Source organism: Engraulis encrasicolus, chromosome 24 (genome assembly GCF_034702125.1).
Source record: "Engraulis encrasicolus isolate BLACKSEA-1 chromosome 24, IST_EnEncr_1.0, whole genome shotgun sequence".
Lineage (NCBI taxonomy): Eukaryota > Metazoa > Chordata > Actinopteri > Clupeiformes > Engraulidae > Engraulis > Engraulis encrasicolus.
Genome location: NC_085880.1, coordinates 35,876,636 through 35,897,621, shown reverse-complemented (window position 1 = coordinate 35,897,621; position 20,986 = coordinate 35,876,636). Strand labels below are relative to the sequence as shown.

The window sequence follows — 20,986 nt, the reverse complement described above, 5'->3', positions numbered from 1 at the left end:
GTTTATTCCCTCCCTTCTCAAACCCAACCTATTGTAAAGTGCCAAACTGAGCACTGACGGTCTGCACTCCACTAAATCTATAAAAGTGAAATAATATATATATATTAAAGATCTCACAGAGGTCTGTTAAGTTGCTCAATGTCAACCTATTGTAAACTGTCAAACCCACTTTGGAAATGGCATCTCTTTTTTTAGTTTTCACTGAGTGCGAGCTTCAGTCATCCTGACTTTGTAGGCCTTGCACTTTTACTTATGAAAAGCCAACGCACCAATATACTACAACAGCCACTGAAAGGTGCAGGCCATTAGTGGATTAAACTAACTGCACTGCACTACACTATTAAAGTGAAATAATTGAGATGAAGCAGAGGAGTGCTGTTTAGCACTGGGCTGCTAGAACTAGTGCCACTCGTGAAAGATTAATTCACACCATCATACCAATAGCGTTAATAAACTTTGCTGATTCACAAGGCCCTTTTAGAATGCAGCTTTATAAAATAAGAAGTTGAACATTATTATAATTGCACGGATGTAGGCCTATGCACTGTTTCTCTTCAAGCATAAGTTTGTGTGACCCATTCAATGATTAAAACATGTGACCCTATGGAACAGTTTACCAGACCTACAACTTTCTTGGGGTGCACTCCACTTGGATGTAGCCCACCCAACACTGCTCAACAGCTGACCGAGCGGTGTCCAAAAGCGCATGCCTGCCAGAAAACGACCGACTTCATAGACCTGTAACTCTGGACTACAGAGGGTCAGTTGCATCAAATTCACTGAAGGCCTACACCTGGCACCCTCCACGGTCACTCCAGAAATGTTGAGTATTGCCCTTTGCAATCCTGACTTAGGCTACAGTGCAGTTCTTGCAACCGCTATTACAAAGCGTTAATTGCCAGAATGTGGTTGTCCCCTGTAAATCAGGATGGCAGATGGCAAAATTCACCAAAATGTATGACGTGATAGTGGAGGGTGCTATGGTGCCAGTCAGTGGTGTAGTCTATGTAGAACGCAGGTATACGGAGTATACCCACTTCTACATTTTAGGGGCTTCAGTATACCCACTTAAAATTGATTGATCCATTATTTAGAATGGCATAAATATATACAGTATACCCACTTCAAAAAATGCTCGAATATACAGTATACCCACTTCAAAAAAGTAGACTACACCACTGGTGCCAGTGTATAGGGGGACAGTCTGCGAAGTCAGTCGTTTTCTGGCAGGCAGTCGCTTTTGAGCACGACACCGGCTAGGCCACATCACAATGGAAATGGTAGGCTTCGTCCTCAGACGAGTTTCATCGTTGCTCACAGTGATCGGGCTTACAACCAACACAAGCCTGGAAAGTGTTACATTATCGAGTCCAAGCCCTTCCCATCAAACATGCATGAAATCCATCCTCGTTGGGAGAACTAGAACTACAGGCCATAACAACTCGAGCATGCTTGGATTGCCAGAGTAGGCTATCCGTAAAGCTGATGGCGAAAACACGAAATGCGAAATGGATAATAATACACGCCACTTGGTCAAAGTGGTCGGCTACTCTGCCCTTTCACAACACCTAAACAGTAACACAACCATTGTGCAAAGTTGTAGGCCTATCACAAGTTTCATTCCAGGCAAGCATTACCGTTATGATTCGCGTCAACAACCTCAGGGCAAGAATTGGAAACATTTGCCTACGCAGACGAATAGGTTACAATACTAAACGCGAGAGGACAGTGTGAATATCCCCATAACAGAAAAAAGTGACGATGGTTACGGTCCACAGAGAGGTTATTAAAGTTACTCTGGTTCAATTATATTTCACGTTTCAATAGGCTAGTAGCCTACATTCACTCACTTAAAAACGAAGTCGGAGTTCAAACTTCATTCCAGTTCAAGTCATTGTTCCGTTGTTGACGTCGCGGTCCAACTCCTCGTGTAGGATGCGCCAGTGCCGAAAAGTGGCCTGATTGAAACAAAATGGCAGAGATATGGTTTGTCCAGCTGCTGCTGCTTGCGAGACGCGCCTCGCAATTCCGTCTCTCCCCGCAAACCAGGGCTGACAAGAGGCCCAGCCAAACAAGAGGTTCCACGGTGGATTGAGGGGAGCCAGCGTAACACAGCACAGCCCTATCAACCTCCTCCCTCCCATACGGTGACGACTGTCCAGCGGAATCCACCAGAAAGCTGTGTGAAAAACTTTCCTAGTGGGCAGACGAGTACACACACACACACACACACACACACACACACACACGCACGCACGCACGCGCGCACGCACGCACGCACGCGCACACACACGGCCTATGATGTGTCTACATTTTCCCTCATCTGAGTTTAATGGGCTCAGGCTGCAGACATCTTGGTGTAGGCTAAGTTTTTTTTAAGATTCTGCCCAGATTGTGTTCAGTAGGCCTATGTGTGGCGTTGCATATAGCATCTGCATACATGATCGCATTGTAGGCTACTGAGTGCACAATAGCCTAAATGATTTTCCTTTTCTATTCTATTCTATTCTATTATACCATATCATATTAATATTAGTGGTTTAAAACTGGCTAGATGTAGGCCTAAACAGAAGGAAATAGTGTGCAGTAGCTACATTATGGAGCCTGTTTTGTGTTGATCCAAGTTGTTATTTTCATGAATTACTTTACCATCCTTCTTACGGATGCTTTTGGCCTAGTTTGTTATTTAATATTTAGAGGTAGCAGGCTTGACAGTGGTGACACAGGCAGAGGAAGAGGCCGCTTCACAGCCCACAGGAGAGGGAGTTCGCTGCGGCGCTGTCTAGGGGTTCCCAAACTTGACCATGTCAAGTAGATTCAAGCCAAGGCCCCCCTTAAATGAGCCGTACCATACATTTTTTTGTGTTTCACAACCATAATCTATGTCTGGGTGTCAGTGCTTCACTGTGATTTATAAAACAATGTATACATAAGCCTGATGTTCAGAGATGGAATAGATTATTATAATGCATTTTTAACTACTGAGAATATTTTTTTTATCTTATTTTTATTTTGGTGTAATTAGCCTGAGGAGGATCCCTTTGATGGATCGCAACGTTGCCGTATGTTAAAATGAAATAAAGTATTTTTGGAGTTAATACAGTGTGTAGACCGCTTCATCACATGGTGTGGATCAGTGGTTCTCAACCTTTTTCGTAAGGGGCCCATGATTTTACTATTGTAATCTTTGGTGACCCAACCACGCGAGATGCGTGTCACAAGATGCCCTCTGTTTCCTGCGAAAAACTAATTTTAGTTATTTTATTCCTCAATTCGTCTTTGGTCAAATATAGAATAAATGTTTAATGTAGCACTTACAATGTGTTGCTTCTATGCATTTATTAGTTAAATGCTTTGTCTTTTATTCAACATGGGCTATATATATTTAAAATGAAACCCCTTAAAATCAAGAGGGCTCTGCGACCCCCTGTGGATCTTTGGCGACCCTTAAGGTGGGTCCCGACCCATAGGTTGGGAACCACTGGTGTAGATTAATTACTCAATTACTTTTCCGGCCAACTTGTCGCAGCCCCCCTAGCATCCCGACCCCCACTTTGACGGTCTCCCAGAGGCAGCAAGACTAAGCACATCTCTTGCAGCCTTCAAGAAGCAAGTAAAGACTCTCCTCTTTTGTGAGTATCTACTAGACGAATGTTTGAGCTGACCTAGCCCCAGGACAGATTCTTCACATGATATGTATGTGTGTGTTTGAGTACTCTACTTAAAAAAAAAACCTAACCCTTCTTTGAATTTGCACTTGTTGTTCTGTATATTTCCTGTGCACTTTGTATTTGTAGTGATGTGATTATGTCCTCTTTTGAAATTTGCTTTGGTTATAAAGTGTTTGCCAAATGCAATGTAATGTAATGAAAATAGGGATGCAAACGATTAATCGATTTTAATTGATCAATGCGTTAATCGATTAAAAAACATTAATCGCAATTAATCGACAATTCAACTGACAAGAAACCCAGGTGAAATGGGCATGTGAAGAGTGTGTGTGAAAAGGGGTGTGAATAGTGGGAATATTTAAATCACCTTTGGATTAAAGAATTGAAATAGAATTAATTTAAATGTGGTATTTTATCTCAATTTTTAATAATAAAAAAAGATTTAGTAAACATTGAAACATAGAAACATTGAGATTTCGGGGGGAAAACGCCGCTCATCAATTAATCATATGTCGATCGATAAGGCTATCAACTAATGATTAATGAATTAATCGATAATTTGCATCCCTAAATGAAATTCACTTCCCTAGACTGCTGTTGTGTTGTGTTGCCCTCCACACAACCCCACATTAAATTTAGCGTCTACTCAGAGTCAGAGAGGACAGGATAGGGCGGGGATTAGAGGCTAAAAGTGACATCCAAGTTTTAAGTAAAAAAAATGTTTCTGGTTACATGTGTACTAATACGTACTTTCTAAGTACTATTATATCAGCTTAACTATGACCGGACGAGACACGAGACACTGGAGACAGTCAACCATTTAATTAATGACCTTGATCACATCAATCATAACGTATACACATACAGAATCACACTCACTTCCTGTGGGGTCCTTAACCTATGGTATCTGATGAGGAACACAAAGAACCTATTCAACGCTCACGTTACATCTCCCCCTTTAGTTACTTATCCTCAAATCATTTACATTGAATCATTCCAACATTACATCTCCTCCCTTTAGTTAATTATCACACAAATCATTTACATTGAATTTCATTCCATGTTTTCTTTTTTCTTTTCTCTTCTCATGAGCTTTCATTTCATCTTTTTTTTTCATGAACTATTCATTTAAATCAGTTTGTTTACCTAGGGGTCAGGGTAGACTGCCCGGTTCCCCAAGCTGTGCATTGTTTATTTTGCCCTGTGTCCCAAACCACAGCTTTTGTTTTACAGGTTCAGTCTGTTTGGTGGTCCGATGGTCGGATGGTCCGGCCCACTCTTGTCTCTGGTTGTGGAACGACCCTGATATGAGATTGGGTTCTCCTCAGAGTGCCTGAGGGCAGGTCAATGTTGTATGACCTGGATGTCTGAGCTGGACGACCGTACCTGTCTCTTTTGAGGTCTTCACCCAGACCTTTTGTCCTGGCCTGAGTAATGGTCTAGCCTTTTTGTGTTGTGTCTTTCGTTGTACCAGGAGGCCTGTTGCTCTTTTACCTCCTGGTCTTTCTTTCTGAAGGCCTGCAGGTCAGGCCATGCAGGTTGAAGTTTCCCCTCGCTGACCAGCAAGGGCGTCCTGATGTTGCGGCCCATCAGCAGCTCTGCCGGGGACGAGCCGTGCGCCAACGGAGTGGCCCTGTAGGCCATGAGCGCCTTGTGGGAATCTTCTCCCTTCTTCAGAAGCGATTTCACCGTCCTCACCGCCCTCTCAGTCTCTCCGTTACTTTGAGGGTAGCGGGGACTGCTGGTTGTGTGTACGGAGTCGTAGTCTATGGCGAAGGCTGCAAACTCCGCTGCAGAAAACTGGGGGCCGTTGTCCGTGACAACGGTCTCTGGGACTCCGTGACGGCCAAAGATCACGTGAGCTGTGGTGGTGGAGGTGAGATTTGCCACTTCTATGTAGCGTGAGTACTAGTCTATGCACAGAAGATACATTGCATTTTCCCACTGAAAGAGATCCACTGCCACACGCTGCCATGGCCTCTCTGACAGCTGAGTTGTCAGCAGTGGCTCTGGTGCATTGTGGGCCTCCTGTGCACACGTTACACATTTCCCACCCTCTCCTTGATCTGTTTGGACAGACCTGGCCACCACACTGACTGCTGCGCTCTGGCCACACACTTTGGCTGGATCTCAAATGGCGCACTTGTGCACTTCAGGCACTATGTTTCAGTGCGTAACTAATACGGGATACACACTGAAACATGGACACTGAAGTGCACAAGTGCACCATTTGAGATTCAGCCTTTTGTCATACCTTGGTGACCCACATGGATCTTGGCCAGCATTTCCTCCTGCAGTGTGGCTGGGATGACGAGTCTTTCGCCTTTCACCGCAGGTCCTGTTGGTACTGCCAACACAGCTGCAGTTGTGAGTGCCTTTTTGTTCCAGGGCCAACCTATTTGCACCATACATTTGAGTCTTTTACACATATCATCTGTATCTTGTGCCGCTCTGATCTGTTCTAACCTCTGCTCTAATGCTGGCAGGTGCTCCATGGTGGTGTTGATGGAGACAGACATCTTCCTCCAGCTGCTTGTCCTCTGGCATAGGCAGCGCTTGGATGGGTGCCCTGGAGAGTGCGTCCGCTGTGACCAGCTTCTTTCCAGGTACGTGCTCGATCTTGTATGTGAAGCGAAGCAGCCGCAGCCTGAATCTCAGGATGCGGGGTGGTAGGTCATCCAATGCCCTACTGCCCAGCAGGGAAATCAGAGGTTTGTGATCAGTATGTGTTAAAAAGTCCTTCCCTATCAGGTAAGACTGACAACACTCGCACGCCCAGGTCAGCGCCAGCGCTTCCTTCTCTATCTGGGCGTATCTACGCTCCGTGTCTGTCATGCTGCGCGATAAGAAGGCTACTGGCCTCCACTCTCCCGACTGCTGCTTCTGTGATAACACTCCCCCTAGCCCAAAGGATGAAGCATCTGCTGCTACGATAGTCTCTCGATGCAGACAGTACTGGGCCAGGACTGTTGGCAAGCTGAATTCTCTACGCAGCTCGTCGAATGCTCTCTGCTGTGCACTGCCCCACACCCAGTCTGTGTCTGATTTGAGCAGGTCTCTAAGTGGCTGTGTGAGCTGTGCTATACGTGGGGAGAACTTGCCCACGTAGTTGACCATGCCCACAAACCTTTTTACGTCCGCAGCATCCTTGGGGGTGGGTATCTCTGTGATGGCTTTGATTTTGGCTGGATCTGCTTGTATGCCCTTCTAGCCGACGATGTGGCCCAGGAACGCTGACGGCGAACTGGCACTTGTCACTGTTCAGTGTCAGCTAGGGCTGTAACGATACACTCAACTCACGATTCGGTTCGTATCACGATTTTTGACCTACGGTTCGATACACCCCACGATTTCACATTTGCCAATGCTATAAAATAAAATTGTTAATAAAACTATGACCGATTGTAGGTAGAATAGGTTACTAGAGGCTAGAAATGATAAAAAGTTTAAATACAATAATGATGATGATGATTTGAAGCTTGGAAGCACCATTACATCATATCATGTGGTAGTTTTCTGGACTGATGGGCGTCAAAACTTGGAAAGGGTGTATCCCGATACTGCCTCCTTGTATCACGATACAGTATCGTGAGTCTGTGTATCACGATATCTCGGTTCGATACAATATCGTTACAGCCCTAGTGTCAGCCCCTGTTCCTGGAGCCGCCCCAACACCCTGTGCAGCCTGTGGTCATGTTGCTCTCGAGTTGACCCGAAGACCAATATGTCATCAGCATGGCATACAGTCCCTTCAAGCCCTGTCAGCATCTGTGTGAGCCGTTTTTGGAAGTGCTCAGGTGCTGACGATATGCCGAATGGCAGTCTCTTGTAGCAGTATCGCCCGAATGGCGTGATGAATGTAGTGAGTGGGACTGATTGTGGATGTAGGGGTACCTGCCAGAATCCAGCTGTAGCATCCAGCTTTGAAAACACTGTGGCCCCAGCCAGCTTGGCCAAGGTTTCGTCGACAGCTGGCAGGATGTGTCTCTCTCTGCAGATGTACTCGTTCAGGCGAGTCATGTCGGAGCAGATCCTGATTTTTTCCGTTGGGCTTCGGAGCCATGCCCGCACACCAATCTGTAGGCTCCTCTATGGGCACGATCACACCCATTTTCTCCATTCTCTGGAGCTCCTCCTTGACCTTGTCGTGCAGTGGCAGAGGTACACGACGTGGTGCAAAGGGCTTAACATTGTCCTTTAATTACCTCCGCCAAGGAGGTTATGTGATCGCCTGAGTTTGTGTGTTGTCAGTGTTTGTGTGTTGGTTCGCTGCTATTTCACTGCCTGCCACAGGGTGCGCGCGCCGCGGTGAGCACTGAGCACCAGCATGCCTGCGCCTTAACTCAACAAGGAACAGGGAGAGACTCTCTCCTTTGCCGCCAGCTCAACAACCAAGTGCATTTCACCTAAAAAGTTGTTAATTGGCAGGTAGCCTTCATCCGCAGGCAGCAAACAATCCTGTCAAATTAATTATCACCGGTGCCAAAAATATGGAATTTGTCACGTGTGGCATACAGCGCCGCCAGTTAGTATTGGCACCCCTTAATTTTATTTACAAAGTGTGCAATATATCCATAAATAAATGGAAATATACACAACTTTTACCATCAGGATCTGTTGATTGGACATTATAAGATATTTAGAATTGCCAAGTATTTATTTCCAAATGCATTTTGTAATTTCAAGCAAAAACACGAAAAAGGGCATGTCCAGGAATATTGGCACCCCTCCTTCAAGGGTTAATTGCACACTATTAGACAGCAATGGCAGCCTCCGACGGTTTTGGTTTTCATCAATGACTGTGTTCTTTCATTTTACAACCAATCCACTGTGTATTTGGATGTGTTCTTCTGACAGCGGTTTTTGGACAATTTGGTCACCCTAGTTATAACAAGACATTAAATAACTGACTGAACTGAGGACATCATCAGGAATGCCTGTGTATGTGGTACCCACTGCATATCTGAAATTATCGTGACCATCTGATTTCTTATATCAGCAAAAACACCTGGCTAGTTTCTATAGGCCTACAAATAAATGGTGCATGGTCGATTCTGCTCCAACGATGCGCACAAAGCCAAATTACATCATATTTGTTTACAAACACTAAATAGAGCATGGTAATTGGATGGGTATTGGCGCGGTTATTGACGTGTCACTATCAGATATCTGTGGGGGGGGTGGCGCTGTGGCGCAGCACGCTAAGCCGCCCACATTTGGGCTTGCATGCCCACCGGTTCGAGTCCGGCCGGTTCAACTGTCCTGTCAAATAAAGGCATAAAAGCCCATAAAAATATATTTATAAAAAAAAAAGAAAAAAAGAAAAATATGTGTGTGTGTGTGTGTGTGTGTGTGTGTGTGTGTGGTGGGGGGAGGGGGGGGTATTCAAATACGTACCCAGTTTTGTGACAAAAGGGGTGGGGTTGCTTGTCCGCACACTCATAGCAACCATCTTCCCCACAGCAAGCACAAAAGGGGGAGGTTGTATACGGGAGGGGTAGTTGGGGGTAGAGGTGTGAGTGGAGGTGGGGGTAGAGAGCTGGCTATGGGAGAGGGAGAGAGGTGGGGGGTAGCAAGTTTAAGGTGGACTATGCAATTTTCTTTCTAGCTAACTTCCAGACTTAATGCTGCCCATTTACAATTTAAAAAAAAAATCACGAGTCTTTTGCACCACCATCATTTTCTAAGAATTCAAAATGACTAAGAAAATGCCACTTTCATACAAAGGTGGTTCACTGCCATTTTCAATTCCAGTAATAGACACCTTTAGCTGCAAAACATACTGTACTTTGGTCATACTACTAAACAGCAGTTTATTACTTAGTAAACATTCATGAAAAGATCAAATTTGGGAATGGGCAGCATAGCTGGAATGCCTACACTGTCCACAGTATACGGGGGGGGTTGGGGTGGGGGTCTCGTGTCTGTATGGCAGTCACAGACACGGTGAAAGTAGGGAAGAATGGGAGTGCAGTTGGGTATGGTAATTAAATAGGGTGGGGGTAGGGAATTGAGAATTTGGTATGGGGCCTGGGGGTGTTGGGAAGAGTGGTAGGAGGTGGTGGTGTGGAGTTTGTTATCGTGAGTATAGAGCAGTGGTTCTCAATCTTTTTAGAGTAAATTCCGCCTGGACCTCACAATAAGCCGCCCAATGCCCCCCTTAGTATTAATAAAATAAAATAGACTAATGCACCCCGATATCAACTAAGCACGGCCTCCTCTCATCTGCATCCTTCTCAATGCCCTCCAAGGGTTCCCCAACACCCCCAGGTGTAAACACTAGTACAGAGTTGGATATATAGCATGGGGGTTATGGAGTGTTGGATATGAGAAAGGCTGCTGGTAGGGAGCTTGGAAACGGAGAGAGATGGAGGAGGGTAAGGACTTGAGTATGGCAGACATGAGGGAGGTAGGGGAGAGAGTAGGGTCCCTGCCAACCTCACAGTGAAGGCCAGAGTGGGGGCTCCTGGGACGAGGCCCAAAACAAACACCATGACAAACACAGCAGAGCCCCCGAGGGGGAAAGCGTCTGCACAGGGCTGGTAGGCTGTCATGAGAGAGTGATCAGAATGAGAATCATCATCCTCTCCTCCTCAACACCATGAACAATGTTGATACAACTGACATTAGCCGCCTGCTAAACAAGCTTACCATTACAATACACATCACATCATCTATGCTTTACAATGACGGACAGAGCTTGCAAGCTTCCCATGCGTGATTGGTATGGAGAATCATCATCTTCCCTTCTCCTCTTCATTAACAATGTCAACACTTCAACTGACCCAGCCGTCTCGCTAAACAAGCACACCATTAGAATGCATGTCACATCACCGACATGCACCTCTTGCGGTGAAGAGTGTAATTTGGATAGGGAACATGATTCTCTCCTTGCTGCTAATAACTTGATTAACCTGTCTGCTTAACAAGCAGCCAGCTGCCCCCGACTCACAAAAGTGGTAACCAGCTCGATCTGGTCCAAACTCATCACAAGGAGCCGTCCCACTACCTGCCTACTGGACCCAGTGCCCACAAACCTCCTTCAAGACATTGCCCAAACAGTGGTCCCAGCGATCATAGCCATCATGAACTCCTCACTGTCCCTTCCACCTTCAAACAAGAAAGGGTGAAGAACTACTGAAGAAGCCTACACTGAACCCTGGTCACGTAGAAAACTACCAACCTGTCTCACTGCTTCCTTTCCTATTCAAGAAACTGGAAAAGGCAGTTGCAAAGCAGGTTAGTAACTTCCTAAACCAGAACGAACTACTGGACCCAAAACAATCATGGTTTCAGAAGTGGACACTCAACTGAAACTGCGTTACCCTTAGTGACTGAAGCTCTAAGGGCTGCAAGAACGTAAGGACTATCCTCGGTCCTCATCCTACTAGACCTGTCTGCAGCCTTTGACACAGTCAACCACAAGATAGTCCTGAAGATACTCACGACCTTGTGAATCACTGGCGTTGTCCACTCCTGGTTCAACTCCTACCTATCGGGACGCACCTTCAGTATGTCAGTCCCACCAGGAAATCGTGGGCATTTTCTCAAAAATTTGCGATCTGAATTGCCAGATGGTTTCCAGAAAATCGCGATAAAAGTTGCGGAGCTTCTTACTGTGTTGTTGCGATTTAGTTGCGGCATGAAGTGAAAGGTGCGATTTTTGTTGCGATGTTTAATATGTATGTAGGCCTATATTATTTTCAGTGGTCATTTTGGTATTTTTGAGGTAGGCAGCCTAGGTAGTAGGCCTAACCTCAAGCTGCGTAGCGGGCTTTCAAACAATAAAATAATGGCAGGCCTATTTATTTGGGTCATTAATGGCGAGAATCGAAAAAAAAAGACGTGCGTTTGCTGACTGAAGGACTCCCACCATCATCCTTTGAAAACCGCCGACGTATCATAAAGAGTTCAATAGGCCTACTTATTTACTGTGGCCTTCCATCTACAGCACGAGGGGGGAGCAATCGCTAGAAAATGCGGTCGAGTACTGTACACCTCTGAACATCCGGCAGCACGTTCACTGGAAGAGGGAGTCTGTGCGTCCGTGAAATATTTCTTGTTCCCTTCCCCCCCTTCCATTCTCGAGGCACGGCAAAATAAACCCCACTGAAGAACAGTTGTTTGATAGTTGGGCTGCATTAGTTAGCAATTGACATTGTTGACAGACAGTATCCCGATTCGGACGGCTACATGGGTGGTTTTTTTTTTTTACTTAAATCCGAAGCAACTCCATATGAAACGACCCCCAAATAGTTGCAGATTATAGTGTAGTGAGCCAGTGAGTCATTTGTCATTTAACACAGCAAGATTTTTTTTTTATGTGGGGTCTGCATTTTATAGGCTATGAATGACAATTTTTTATTCGACAGGACTATTCTAAATTAGAAAGAATAACGAGCACATCCCTAATAGCCTACAAACGCTGTTCGATGAACACACGCCTCTGGTCAGGCTATTATAGTGAATGATACGAATTTTCCTCCTCACGGCATGTTCACGCACTAAGTTTTGAATCGGCCCAAGACAATTTAAGTGATGAGTGATTCGTTTTACACGCTTCTTTGATAACTTGGACAGCTAGATGTTATTGTAGGGGTGTTCTCTGCTGACGTAGAGACGTCAGTGAAGTCAGCGCAACACGTTACGGACATGGATTGGTTCAAAGTTGCGGGAAATCGCGGTGATTGGTTAAAGTTGCGCTGTCGCGCAGAATTCGCGGGAATTCATTGAAGTTGCGAAAAAGTTGCAAATCGCAACATCGCGATTTCCTGGAGGGACTGGTATGTCATGAAAAGGGAAACTGTCTACCACTCACACCCTCTCCACAGGTGTACCTCAAGGATCAGTGCTGGGGCCCATTCTGTTTGCAATATACACCTCCTCCCTGGGACGTGTCATTCAAACACATGGGTTCTCCTACCAATGCTATGCTGATGACACCAGGATGTACCGTTCGTTCCGTCCAGAACACACCACGGTTTCGGCACGCATCTCTGCCTGCCTCACCGACTTGTCAACTTGGATGAAGGACCACCACCTACAGCTGAATCTGTCCAAGACAGAGCTCCTGGTGATCCCAGCTAAAGAGTCACTCAGTCACAACATCAACCTCAAGATAGAATCCACCATCGTGACCCCAAACATCGTGACCCCAAACAAAGTCAGCAAAAACCTTGGTGTCATGATTGACGACGAGCTGTCATGCTCCAACTACATCAACTCAGTCACCCGGACCTGACGATTCCAGATGTCCAACGTGCGGACAATCAGACCTGTGCTGACCCAATATTCTACACAACGACTGATTCAGGCTACGGTCTTGTCCCATGTTGACTACTGCAACTCACTCATGACAGGTCTACCTGCTTGTGCACTAAAACCACTGCACATGGTCTACAATGCGGCGGCACACTTGATATTCAATCAACCCAAAAGGACCCATGTTACTCCTTCGCCGCCCTGTCAAGCACAAGGCCTTGACCCTTGCCTACAAAACCATCGCAGGAACGGCCCCAGCTTATCTGAAGGACTTTCTAAAGCCTTATGTTACTGGAAGAGAACTGTGCTCCTCCAGCACAAGCCATCTGGCTCTGCCATCCAGTCGTTCTAGGTACTCCCAGTCAAGACTGTTCTCCATTGTTGTACCCAAGTGGTGGAACGGTCTCCCAGAGGCAGCAAGACTACCACATCTCTTGCAGCCTTCACGACTCTTGACATAATGTAGAGAGAAGAGTTCATCCAGGCACTTCAAAACGCATGATGGATGAAGTCTCTACATCCATAAAATCCACCAACATCTTATCCGCAATCCCTCTTTTCCCTCCCCCGCTGATCTCTTCCCCCTTCACCAGTTTTTTTTCTAGTTTTCATCTCCCGGACTCCTCTGAAATATCTGACCTCATCTCCAAATCCACGCCCTCCACCTGTCAGCTTGATTCCCTCCCCACAACCCTGGTCAAATCCTGCCTCCCCTCTCCTCCCCTTCATTTCTGCCATCATCCACTTCTCACTCTCCACTGGTACTTTACCCTCTCTGTTCAAAGTTGCTGCTATCACCCCTATACTAAAAAAAACCTGGCTCTGATCCCTCTGACTACAACAACCTCCGCCCAATCTCCAACCTTCCGTTCATCTCCAAAATTCTAGAAAAAATTGTAGCTTCTCAACTCCATTCCCATCTAACTCTTAACTCCCTCTATGAGCACTTCCAGTCTGGTTTTCGCCCCCGACATAGCACAGAAACAGCCCTAGTTAAAATCACTAATGACCTGCTCATGGCTGCTGACTCTGGCCTACTCTCTATTGTCATTCTCCTTGACCTCAGTGCTGCCTTTGACACCATCTCTCATTCCATCCTTCTCCACAGACTCTCCTTAATTGACATAAGTAACACACCCCTTGACTGGTTCCATTCTTATCTCTCTGGCCGTTCTCAATTTATTCAAATGAAGTCTTTTAAATCCAAGCCCTCCCCTGTCACCTCTGGTGTGCCTCAAGGTTCTGTTCTGGGGCCCCTCCTCTTCATCACCTACCTCCTTCCCCTTGGTAATATCTTCCGCAAATTCAAAATTAATTTCCATTGCTATGCTGATGACACCCATCTCTATTTATCTGGCAAACCCTCTGACACCCTCCCTCACCACCTGTCTTTCTGAAATCAAATCCTGGTTCACCTCCAATTTTTTGAAACTGAATTCTAACAAAACTGAAGTCCTACTTATAGGCACCAAATCCACCTTATCCAAAGCAAATAGTTTCTCCTTCTCAATTGATAGCTCTCCTGTCTCCCCCTCCCCTCAAGTTAAGAGTTTGGGTGTCATGCTTGATGGCTCTCTATCCTTCCTCTCCCACATTAACATCACACGGTCTGCTTATTTCCACCTACGCAACATTAACCGCCTCCGCCCCTCTCTCACCTCCCATTCTACCTCCATTCTTGTACACCTTCTCGTCTTGTCACCTCTCGCATTGATTACTGTAATTCTCTCCTCTTTGGTCTCCCTCAAAAATCTCTCCACAAGCTCCAACTGGTCCAGAACTCAGCTGCCCGCATATTAACTAAAACCCCTTCCTATCAGCATATTACCCCTGCACTCCAACATCTCCACTGGCTCCCTATCAAATTTAGAATTCACTTTAAAATACTTCTCCACACCTTCAAGGCTATCCACAATCTTGCCCCTCCTTATTTATCTAATCTTATTCACATTGCTATTCCCTCCCGCCCCCTCCGTTCCTCTTCCTCCATTCTCCTCTCTGTCCCTTCTGCCCGTCTCAGCACCATGGGGAACAGAGCTTTCAGTTGCTCTGCTCCTCTGCTGTGGAATGCGCTTCCCCCTGACATCCGCAATATTGAGTCTTTACCCCTGTTCAAATCCAGACTTAAAACTCATCTGTTTCAGTTAGCCTATTCTTTATGATTCTTTAACTCTATTTTGTTTTATTTTATTTTTATTTATTTTCTATATATTTATTTTTTACAATCTGTTTTATCTGTCTTGTTTTATTTTGCCTCTCTCTGTTCAGTGTCCTTGAGGTTTTTGAAAGGCGCTTTTAAATAAAATGCATTATTATTATTATTATTATTATTATTATTATTATTATTACATGAACTGATTCCCGATATCCAAAAGCACCCAACAAACTCCAATGAACACACTGAAGACAGCTTGAGCTTCCAGCCACCTGTGTGCTTTTCAACTCTTGACATAATGTGCATGTATGTGTGTGTGTGTGTGTGTGTGTGTGTGTGTGTGTGTACTCAAAAAAAAAAAACCTAACTAACCCTTCTTTGCATCTGCACTTGTTGTTCTGTATATTTCCTGTGCACTTTTTATCTGCTAGTGATGTTGGCTATGATTATGTCCTCTTTTTGGAAGTCGCTTTGGTTATATAGCGTCTGCCAAATGCAATGTGATGCAATAATGTAACAAGCTTAACATGCACATCACATCACCCAACTGGACTTACCATGTTGATGAAGCCAGGCTGAAAAGGAATGGTTGAAAAGTGGAAGCTTTCCAATAAAAAGGATCTTGCATATTTATAAACTTTTGTTTTTGAAAGCAACAGAACCTTTTCTTTCCTCTTTTGAGTAGCACTTTTATTTTGGAAATTCTTAATTGAATGACATACATTTGCACAGATCCCAACGGGGGGTGTGTTGGCAATCTATTCACATTATAATTTCTCACAGTGGTAAACATTTAGTGCCCTTAATTGGGGTGCACAAAGTTAATGTGGAAGATGGAAATTGTTAAGTAAACAAAGCCGCTCATATGTCATGTAAGTGTAAACTATCAGTGCTCTTCCAATGAAAGGGGGTGAGGGTGGGGAGTGAATGAATGTGTAGAGTTTGCCAACACACCATCACGCAATTTAGCATTGAAAAGCCACACAGTAAATGAAAAGGGAAAAAAAAAACAGTAAAATAAAGAGAATAGGACGCGTTTCCTATCCTTAAATGCCAGACAATTACAGGAGGGATCGTGCAAAACCAGTCAGCAACAACATGTCAGTTTCCATATTGTCTACCATCACTGCGAGTTCTGTGTGCACACTTAACGTTTGGTCCAAAATGTTTCCTTGTTCAAAACATAGTGCGCTCCAGGGCAGCCCTGGGATTAAAAAAAAAAAAAAAAAACTGGTCCAGGCATTTTCAATGGAGAGTAGTCCATCAGGGGTGCATCCCAATATGTGACCTTGCCTCCTCCACTTGCCTCCTCCACTTGCTTCTCGTCATGATGACATCACTGACAACAGCATTATATTTCAATATCTTGCAAAAGCTCAATTGTAAAGTCTTTTTCTCATTTGCAATTGGGATGGTGAATGAAAAAGAGTCCCTCAAAAGTTGTTGTGGCGAGGCTGACAGCTGGGAAACTTTATCGTTTTCTCCATGGAGGAGGGGCCAGGAGGCGGGACGAGGAGACAAGCACAAGTGGAGGAGGCAAGGTCACATATTGGGATGCACCCCAGGTATCCAGAGAGACAAGGAAGCATATGACAACATTAAAGTAATCGAATATGAGCCATGTTGACTGCAACAGCCAAAATGCTTTATTTATATCTCACATTCTTGAAGTCCACTGTAGTGGCATGAGGACTGATACCATTGAGGGGAAGGCCAGGTCACAAACAGTCCACCGAGCCAATGCCCTGTATGCCAGATGGCCAATCCAGTCATCGTGCACTCCATATGGAGTAAAACTATGCACCTTACAACCTACGAAGCACACTACTAAGTGAACAAGTGAACATTGCGGACGTGGCCTTACAGTGAAGGTGTGTGCAAAACATTAAACTTGTCTACATGAAAACACAAGTTCACTGGTCCTGTGTCACATTCAGAGGCGTTTGAGTGACACATCTAATGCAGCCCATACATACATACATTTTCATTTGTCATGAAAGAATGCGCTCACGAACAATATTCACTTACTAAACATGATTCTTTTTGTTTGTTTGTTTTTTTTTCCTCCAAAGATGTGTATCATCATCGTCATCATCATCGCAACCCTTTTTGATCCATTTGGTGATCCCTACTGTAGGTTCACACTGTTCATTCTCTTTACATAGCCTGGCCTGGCTGGCGGATATCACTGTATGCATAGGAGCAATACCACCACGCACGACACACAAAAAGTGTTTGACATGAGAAGGGCCCCATCGCTTCTCCTCATTTCCTTTAGACTCGTCTGGCCAATAGTCCGCAAAAAAAGTTTGGGGAGCAAACAACTCGTCCGAGACCTCACCATCTTTTCCAGACACACCGGGAGAGACATCTCTAGGGCAGAGAGATAGAGAGAGCGAGAGAGAGAGAGCGAGAGAGCGAGAGAGAGAGAGAGAGAGAGAGAGAGTGTATGTGTGTGTGTGTGTGTCCAAATATGTCACCTTCCTGTCTCCCACACACACATACAGACCAGACAAGGGCAGTTTTGATTTTCTACTTGTTGTGAAATTATTGGTACATTTATACTCATCATTGTACATATTTGCACTCATCTACAACTACTTCGGCATATAAAAATGTATACAAGTTGTACATTAATACAAAAAAAAGAGAAAACTGTTAACTACCAGTCCTTCAAGCAGGGCCCCCTTGCCTCCTGTTGAAATGAATACATGAATTCTCTAAGCCACAAGCTCACATGATTTAAAAAAAAGCCAATACACCCAATGCCCCAAGACAGAGGCTCCCTGTGTCCCACCAGGAAATTAGCCCACCTCAGTATGTGTGGACACACAATTAATATATTTTTCCTTTCCTCATTTACTTTCACACACACACACACACACACACACACACACACACACACACACACACACACACACACACACACACACACACACACACACACACACACACACACACACACACACACACGATTGAGATATGTGCACACACACACAGTCAGACACAACTTGTACACACACTGCTGTCAGACAACTCCGCTCTTATTGACATACAGACACACATGTACATGCATACATACATCCATATACACACACACTGACTGCAGTCAGACTTTCTTCACACACACACACACACACACACACACACACACACGCACACACAGGGCGGTGACGCACACTTCCTGTGTCCCTCTGGTGCCGTTGTGCATGTGTTGTGTGTGTGTGTGGTACACACACAACACACAGTAAGCACTTTTCATACACGCACAAATTCAACTCATAAAGACACATATAGTACAGTCTGCTCATACACGTACAGTAAGCTCTTACAGGCATACAGCACCATCAGCTCATGCAGAGACACAGCTAAGTCACACACACACACACACACGCACACACACGCACACACACGCACACACACACACACACACACACACACACACACACACACACACACACACACACACACACACACACACACACACACACACACACACACACACACACACACTCACACAAGTTCACTCGCGCACACATCCAGTCAGCTCATACACGCGTAAAAGGCCGAATCAGACGTGTAATCATCCACTACTTAGTACGCTACAAAGGAAGCAAAGCTCTGTCAGTCAGTCATACACCCGGCCTATGTGAACAACATTTTGGACGTACATCGTCATGCAGTCAGTTTAGTTCATAAACACATTGACTCAGATGGAAGGGGAAAAGAACAAAAAAAAAGAAAAAAGAAATGAAAGGTCTCCTGTAGAGCCTAGACTAGAGCAGCATCCTCCCTTTCTCCTCCGTGCCTTTTCTCTCTGGGGTGTGTGCGGTGATTGCAGGTCTTCTCTTTTTCAAGCTCTCCATTTTTTCTCTCTCTTTCTCTGTAGTGGTGTGTTGATGGCAGGTCAGTGCTGGAAGGCCCAGGGGGTTGGGGGTGGGGGTTTGAGTCCTGCTCCGCTCTCTGGCTTCCGTTCGGGGGGAGGGTGGGGGGCTGGGGGAGGCTGCACGTGTCAGCCACTACCGGCCCTTGTTCTTCTTTGAGTTTCCCTGGCAACCAGCAAACAGAACACAGTATTACAACACTGGCCTACCGACTTCTGTGAATAAGGCAAATACAATGTCAAAAGACGTGATACAAAAAATACCAGAAAAGATTATTGGCAAAACAAAGCCATGACAGATAAAAGGTAAGATTTAAAAAAAAAAAAAAACATTGTGTTTTAACTGTAAATTCAGGGTAAAACAACACGCAACATAACAATGGTATATTGTTGAATGATAATAAATTAAAGTATGAGTGTGATATGGTTAAATCTATTGTGATGTCCATAATCAGTGATTACGTACGGGTCATTCCACGCCAAATCAACAGGAGCCCGCGCACTTAGGTCTCAAAAAATTCAGAAAATATTACCAAGTGTACCCATGGTACTTAAGAGACACACTGTAAATGTATTTGAATGTAAGATGTATACTCTCCGTGTTACAGCCAATTTTACTGGGGGAGGGGGGTGCCCATTTTGTTCACACTCTTTTTTTTTGTCAAAGTTCACAAGCCCATAGATCAATAACTAATTTGGCATGCTGGTACATAGATAGGAATAGTTTGTTGCAAAACTGTCAGTATTGGTCTGTATGATCCTGCATCGTCATAGCATTCCCTCAAAGATGATACAAATTGTACTGGAGTTTTTGGCTGTGCTCTGTTTAGGCCTTCAGAAGACATATTTGTGCCCAACATAGCCTCTTGATTTTTTTCCCTTGTAGAGACAAGTAGGAACACTCTCATAAAAAGCTATAAATAGAAAGGAAACTCCATCAGTGTTTGACCAGAAGATCTCACAAGTCTGACAAATCATTTTGGGTGTCATTTTCAGAGCTCCAGAACCCATTGTGGGATTGTCCACAGATTTTTATTTTGTTTTTTTCTTCATTCTCCATGAATTCTTCTTTTAAAAATGCAAATGAGACTTGTCTTATGTGATGTTTTCTTTTGTAATTTCCAACCTGAACATTCCTGAACTTGAACACCCTAAGGCCGGCCGCACATTGGCTCCGACAGCTCTGCGGAGCACTTTCGCTTCCGACATAATTCGGACCCCCAAACCCAATTTCACACGAACATAGCCCAGTCAATGGGCGGCGCCGACAAAATAGAACTCGTCTCTAATCGCTGTCTGACATCCACAAATGTCCGTGGACATCTGCGCCAGTGTGCGGAGTTCTATACAAAACAATGGAATCGAATTTTTGCGAAGCCGTGCTCAGCACTTTGTCGGAGCCGGTGTGCGGAAGCCCTAATAGTTTTCCCAGAGGCAGGTGATTTTCCCATCTCACACACACACACACACACAACGTCCCTTCCCCCTCCGTTGCACACACGGCTCATCTGGAATCCCCACACAGTGACGCACACATGCACGCACGCGCACACACACACACCACTGTGGCGTAAGAAATATGATGCGCCCACTGACTTTTCACAATCACAGGCCAGATTTTTAAACCCTCTCACTCACTTCATGACTTTACCTCCAACTGACATTCTTCTCTCTGTTTCTTTCACTGTCTTTCAAGTTGGTTTAGTCTTACATGGTTTAACACAATGCTTTTCAAAGTGGGAGCCGGGGACTCCTTGGGGGGTGGTTCATATCAGTCATGGGTAAGCGGTTAGGGCATCAGATTTGTAGCCCAGAGGTTGCCGGTACGAAACCCGACCCGCCAGGTAATTAACCAATGCTCTCCCCCATCCTCCTCCATGACTGAGGTACACTGAGAATGATACTGTCCTGCTACACTGCTGCCTTTCAAGTCACCATGACAATGGAAGTTGGAGTTTTCCAGTGGGGCTTTCATATCTCTTTCTTGGCTACTAGATATAGTGAGAGATATGAAAG

At 45.0% G+C, this 20,986-nt stretch overlaps 2 protein-coding genes across 3 annotated transcripts in view; both read right to left on the bottom strand.

The window, feature by feature from the left end:
* Nucleotides 1-2,184, bottom strand: part of LOC134441308 (stonin-1) — a 23,945-nt gene extending 21,761 nt beyond the window's left edge. The window contains exon 1 of the mRNA XM_063191574.1: nt 1,851-2,184. The gene's annotated coding sequence lies outside the window, so the exon portion shown is untranslated. The remainder of the gene's footprint in view (nt 1-1,850) is intronic.
* Nucleotides 2,185-15,756: 13,572 nt separating this feature from the next.
* ppp1r21 (protein phosphatase 1, regulatory subunit 21) overlaps nt 15,757-20,986 on the bottom strand; it is a 78,000-nt gene continuing 72,770 nt past the window's right edge. For both annotated transcript variants that reach the window (XM_063191767.1, XM_063191768.1), the window contains exon 23: nt 15,757-19,136. In XM_063191767.1, coding sequence (XP_063047837.1) covers nt 19,107-19,136 — 30 coding nt within the window. In that variant the 3' untranslated portion in view covers nt 15,757-19,106. The remainder of the gene's footprint in view (nt 19,137-20,986) is intronic.